Source organism: Emys orbicularis, chromosome 9, assembly GCF_028017835.1.
Source record: "Emys orbicularis isolate rEmyOrb1 chromosome 9, rEmyOrb1.hap1, whole genome shotgun sequence".
NCBI lineage: Eukaryota > Metazoa > Chordata > Testudines > Emydidae > Emys > Emys orbicularis.
The window spans coordinates 72,099,214-72,105,213 of NC_088691.1; the positions used below are offsets into that span (position 1 = coordinate 72,099,214).

The 6,000-nt window shown below is 45.9% G+C and overlaps 1 protein-coding gene across 1 annotated transcript in view; it reads right to left on the reverse strand.

Annotated features, from left to right (window-relative positions):
- Positions 1 to 5,777, reverse strand: part of SPHKAP (SPHK1 interactor, AKAP domain containing) — a 119,947-nt gene extending 114,170 nt beyond the window's left edge. Inside the window, exons 1-2 of the mRNA XM_065411414.1 lie at positions 5,701 to 5,777; positions 2,268 to 2,399 (exon numbers count right to left, since the gene is read on the reverse strand). Of these exons, the coding sequence (XP_065267486.1) occupies positions 2,268 to 2,399; positions 5,701 to 5,777 (209 nt within the window). The remainder of the gene's footprint in view (positions 1 to 2,267; positions 2,400 to 5,700) is intronic.
- Between the last annotated feature and the right edge of the window lie 223 nt (positions 5,778 to 6,000).

The following is a 6,000-nucleotide window of genomic DNA, read 5'->3' on the forward strand; positions in this document are numbered from 1 at the left end:
GCCACCGACTCCTGAATTCTACTGTGTAGAGTCCAAATGTGGCTGCTCTTAGTCTGTTATAAAAATCTGAACACTCGTGCATCCTGGCACAGAGCACTATCCAAATACAAGTATAAATCCCTTAGATTGCTTTGAAGATCTCAGTCATTAGATCATAGAATCAGAAATGTAGGGCTGGAAGGGACCAAATAAACCTAGACAATTCCTGTTCTTAAAAACCTCCAATGACTGGGATTCCACAACCTCCCTTGAAAGCCAATTCCAGTGCTTAACTGTCCTTATCGTTAGAAAGTTTTCCCAACTATCTAACCTAAATCTCTCTTGCTGCAGATTAAGCCCATTAGTTCTTGTCCTATCTTCAATGGACATATAGAACAATTGATCACTGTCCTCTTTCTAACAGCCCTTATATTTGAAGACTATCAGATCCTTCCTTCAGTCTTCTTTTCTCAAGACTAAACCTGCCCAGTTTTTTTAACCTTTCCTCATAGGTTTAGAAAACCTGGCCTTTTATCATTGTTGCTGCTCTCCTCTGGATTATTCCAGTTTGTCCGCCTCTTTCCCAAAAATTTGGTGCCCAGAACTGGATACAATACTCCATCTGAGGCCTCACCAGTGCCAAGTTCAGGGCCGGCTCCAGGCATCAGCAAACCAAGCATGTGCTTGGGGCAGCACATTTTCAGGGGTGGCATTCCAGCCATCCTTTTTTTTTTTTTTGCTTGGGGCGGCAAAGACCTAGAGCTGGCCCTGGCAGCAGCAGCGCGTCCTGCACGGGGGGGGCGCCCTGAGGCCGCTGCGGTTCGCATCGGGGAGCAGCGCCTGCACCTTATGGCCGGGCGGGCTCCAAGCGCGGGACACTTGGGCTGGGGGCCGCCCCGCGGGGCGCACGGAGCCGCCTGCAGGTGCCGCAGGGGGCTGTCCCCCAGCGCCGCAGCCAGGGCTGGGTGAAGTGGCTTGAGCCACCCAGGGACTGCGGCAGGGCGGCCAGGAGCAGCAGCAGCAGCGGGGCCATAGAGGGGACCGGTGCCCGGGGCGCTGCCGTGCGGGGCCCGCATCCCACTCTCTGGGGCTCCGCTCTCTCTGGGGCTGCCCTGCCCCTGCTCCTCAGCCCTCTGCTGGGCAGTCCCTCGGCTCTGCCCTCCTGGGTCCCGGCTGGTCCTGGAGGCGGGAGCCCCGGCTGGAGGGAACCTGGGCGGAGGCGCGGCCCGGGAGCCCCGCTGCTTACCCTGACCCTGCCAGCACCGGACCGGCTGGAGGCGAGGGGGGAGCGGGTGGAGTCAGCACTGGTGGGGGGGAGCCCAGGGCTGGGGCGGCAGGGGGTGCGGGTGGGGTGAGGGGGAGAGCCCAGCACTGGGGTGGCAGAGGGTGTGGGTGGGGTGGGGGGGGAGAGCCCAGCGCTGGGGCGGCAGGTGGGGTGCGGGGGGGAGCCCAGGGCTGGGGTGGGGGGCAGCCAAAATTTTTTTTGCTTGGGGTGGCAAAAAATCTAGAGCCGGCCCTGGCCAAGTGGAACAGGACAATTCCTGTGTCTTATATAAAACATTCCTGTTAATACCTCCCAGAATATTAGCCTTTTTTCAACTGTCTCACATTGTTAAGAGACAAGGTGGGTGAGCTAATATCTTTTAGTGGACCAACCTCTGTTGGTAAGAGAAACAAGCTTTCAAGTTACACAAAGCTCTTCCTCAGGTCTGGGCAGGTCTGACTTGCCCTGACTTCTGTATAGCTCAAAAGCTTATTTCTCCCACCAACAGAAGTTAGTCCAATAAAAGATATTACCAGGATATTGTCTCTCTAATATCCTGGGAACGACACAGCTACAGCAACACTGCATATCACATTGTTGACTTGCATTCAATTTGTGATCCACTGTAATCCCCAAATCCCTTTCAACAGTATTACTGCCAAGCCAGTTATTCCCCATTTTGTAGTTGTGCATTTGTTTTTTTCTTCCTAAGTGCAGTACTTTGTATTTGTCTTTGTTGAATTTCATCTGGTTGATTTCAGACCGATTCTCCAATTGTTCAATGTCATTTTGAATTCTAATCCTGTCTTTCAAAGTGCTAGCAACCACTCTGAGCTTGGTGTCATATGCAACTTTTATAAGCATACTGTCCACTGCATTATCTAAGTCATGAATGAAAATATTGAATAGTACTGGACCCAGGACAGACCCCTGTGGAATATCACCAGACACGTTCTCCCAGTTTGACGGGAAACCATCGATGACTACTTTTTGAGTACAGTCTTTCAACCAGTTGTGCACTCACCCAATGGTAATATCTAGACCACATTTCCCTAGTTTGCTTATGAGAATGTCATGTGGGGCTTCATCAAAAGCCTTACTAAAATGAAGATCTATCACCTCTACTCTTTCACCTCTATCCACTAAGCTAGTAACCCTATAAAAAAAGAAATTAAGTTGGTTCGGTATGATTTGTTCTTAACAAATCTGTGCTTGGTATTCCTTAAAACTCTGTTATCCTCTTGGAACTTACCAATTGTTTAATAATTTGTTCCATTATCTTTCCAGCTATTGAAGTTAGGCTGACTGATCTATAATTCCCCAGGTCCTCTTTATTCCCTTTATTTATCTTTATTTTAATGATAGGTACTATGTTTGCCCATCTCCAGTCTGCTGGGCTCTCACCCATCCTCCATGAGTTCTCAAAGACAATTACTACTGGTTCTTGGATTGCTTCAGGTAGTTCCTTGAGTACACTAGGGTGAATTCCTTTAGGCACTGCTGACTTGAGTACATCTAACTCATCTAAATATTCTTTAACCTGTTCTTTTCCTATTTTGGCCTGCGGTCCTTCCCCCTGTTAATATTCATTGTGTTTGAGTATCAGGTCAAATGTATCTTTTAATTGAAGGCTGAAGCAAAATAGACATTTAACATCTTAACCTTCTTGATGGCATCTGTTTTTAGCTTTCCTTCCCTGCTAAGCAGAGGACCTACACTTTCCTTTGTTGTTCTCTTGCTCCTAATATATTTATAGACCCTCTTTTTATTGTCTTTTATGTTCCTAGCTGGGTGGAACTCATTTTGTGTCTTAGCCTTTCTGATTTTTGTCCCTACATGTCTGTGCTATTCTTTTGGACTCATCCCTAGTAATTTGCCCATGTTTCTACTTTTAGTAGGATTCCTTTTGGATTTTTAGTTAACTGAAGAGCTCCTGATGGAGCCCTATTGGCCACTTACTATTCTTTCTATCTTTCCGACTCATCAGAATAGTTTGCTGTTGTGCCTTTAGTATTGTCTCTTTGAGAAACTGCCAGCTCTCCTGAACTCCTGTTTCCATTAGATTTTCTTCCCATGGAACCTTATTTACCAGTTCTCTGAGTTTCTTAAAGTCTGCTTTTTTTAAAAGTCCATTCTCATTAATCACTCCTTCCTTTCCTTGGCTGAATAAAATCTATAATTTCATGATCACTTTCACCCAAATTGGCTTCAACCTTCCGATTCACAACCAATTCCTGAGCCTGTTAGTTAGAATCAAGTCTGTAATAGTTATCCCCATGGTTACCTCCTCTAATTTCTGAAACAAAAAAGTTGTCCCCGATGTATTCCAAGAACTTATTGGAAATTGGGTTTTGCCATATTATTTTTCCAACAGATGTCTGGGTAGTTAAAGTCCCCTGTTAATACCATCTCTTGTGTTTTTGATATTTCTGTTATTGTTTCTGTGCTTCATGCACCAATTCCTCCTGATCAGCTAAAAGCTGCACAATGTGATAATTCACATCTACTAAACCACTTCTACTGCAAAAGTTCAGTGTTATGATATGAAATTTAGCTGTATTTAAAAAATCAAGACACAGATCTGGATTACTGTGGATTCCCTGAAACAGTGTATTGGTTGCAGATTTATCTGATGTAAAAGGATCACTACATCAGGGTCCACATTTTAGGTACACTAGGTGCTGCAATACTTGTTCTGTGTTCATGCCATGGAATTTGGAGGTGAAGGCTAAACACTGTGTGGTTCCAACAGGATCCATGTAGCATTGCCAACTCACAACTTTATTGTGAATCACACAATATTTTAGTGTGTCTTCTTGAAGTCCCAACTCCTGGAATTATGAGATTGAAGTAAGTATTTTTTTTAAAAGAAGGTTTCTAGCCCTCATATATAAGGAGATATTTTTGAAAATGTGAACTCTAAAGTCTCAAAATTCAAAATGTTGAAAAAGAACCCAACTTTTTTTTTAATCTCATGTTTTTATGACAATATTATCGTGGGTTTTTTTGTTTTTTGAATGCTTGGCTTTGACAATACTGAATGTGTTGAATCCAGGGTTTTGTTGCACTCATGCATGAGGTCCAGAATTTTTTGGTGCAGTAGGAATGGCTAGACTTTGTCTGTACTTTGGCATTAAGAAGATAGGGACTCGATCTTTCCAGAAGGATCCAGGTGCAGGAACCATGTGTTTGCAGTGCTCATGTTCTGAGGTGCATTGGGTCTTTGATGCAGTGGGAGCAGCTGGCGTTCTCTAGTTAGGTGCTGGAATTTGCAGGGTTGGAATTAAATTTGGCATGATCCAATAGTTTTTGACAAGATCCAGATTTTGCTCCCATTGCCTTCAGCACTTCATGTCCTCCTGCATTCTCCTACAAGCCCTTTCTCACTTCCCCAAGACCACCTCATGGTCTTCTTCTGAGCCCCTTCAGCACTCTCTCACTTCATTCCCCCAAGTCACTTCAAACAAGCCCCTCCCCTATATGTCCCTCCTGATTCTCCACACACACTCCCTGCTTCCAGTGCTGACACCCAGCCCCAGTGTCTCTCCTTGCCTCAATATTTCTTCAACTCCTCTCCAACATTCACTCTCACCCCACAAATCTTCCCCATAACTCCTGCCTCCGACTCTCATATCTCCCATCAACTGCATCCCTCCCTCTAAGTCCTCTTTAAGTCTCCTATTTTTTGACTTTGCATCACCGATCCTGCTCTGTATTTTAAGTTTCCCCTAATCCTGTCTTCCCTGCCTCTGAGCTTCTCCTATCACCAGCTGTACTCCTTAACCTTTCCTACACTCTTCTGCACTCAGTATCTCTCCTGTTCCTGCATCTCTCTAACTTTCTCATTCTTTCCCTTCCTTCTCTCTCTACTTTCCTTCTGTCCCCAAGACCCCTTCTGTAATCCCAAAATTTGAGTCCTCCATGCTTTGACTCTTCCACAAACTGATATTATCCCCATCTGTCTCTTTTATTTTCCAAACATCCTCTGCTTACAAACAGTGATCATCTGTAAAACTCCTCCTTAATACTCTCCCAAACTTCCAGTGGCGCAAACTTCCTGGTACACTCTCTCTCAGACACATACTTATGTCTACGCTATGAAATTAGGTCGAATTTATCGAAGTTGTTTTTTAGGAAGTGATTTTATACAGTCGATTGTGTGTGTCCCCACTAAATGCATTAAGTTGGGGAATGCATCCACAGTACCGTGGCTAGCGTCGACTTTCGGAGCGTTGCACTGTGGGTAGCTATCCCATAGTTCCCGCAGTCTCTGCTGCCCATTGGAATTCTGGGTTGAGCTCCCAATGCCTGATGGGGCAAAAACATTGTCGCGGGTGGTTTGGGATACATGTCGTCAGTCGCCCCTCCCTCCGTGAAAGCAACGGCAGACAATCATTTTGCGCCTTTTTTCCATGCAAACGCCATACCACGGCAAGCGTGCAGCCCGCTCAGCTCACCACACCAACACCGCTGCTGTTGTGTCCTGGGAGCTGCTGTCAGCAAACGGTGCAGTAGGACAGGTAATCGTCGTCATACACCGCTCCTGCTGCAACTCTGCTCTGCTGCTCTTGTCTCAATAGCGAATTTCTCCTTGTTGTTTCTCATGTGCTCCGGGTACGTGTGTTCTTCCTCGGGAAATGTGCGCGGTGCTTACTGTCATCCTCCATCGCTTCCACTGCAACTCTGCTCTCCTGGTGCCATGAATCCACCTCGCAGGTCCTCTCGTTGTTCTGTATAAATATCTATTCTCGTGGCAT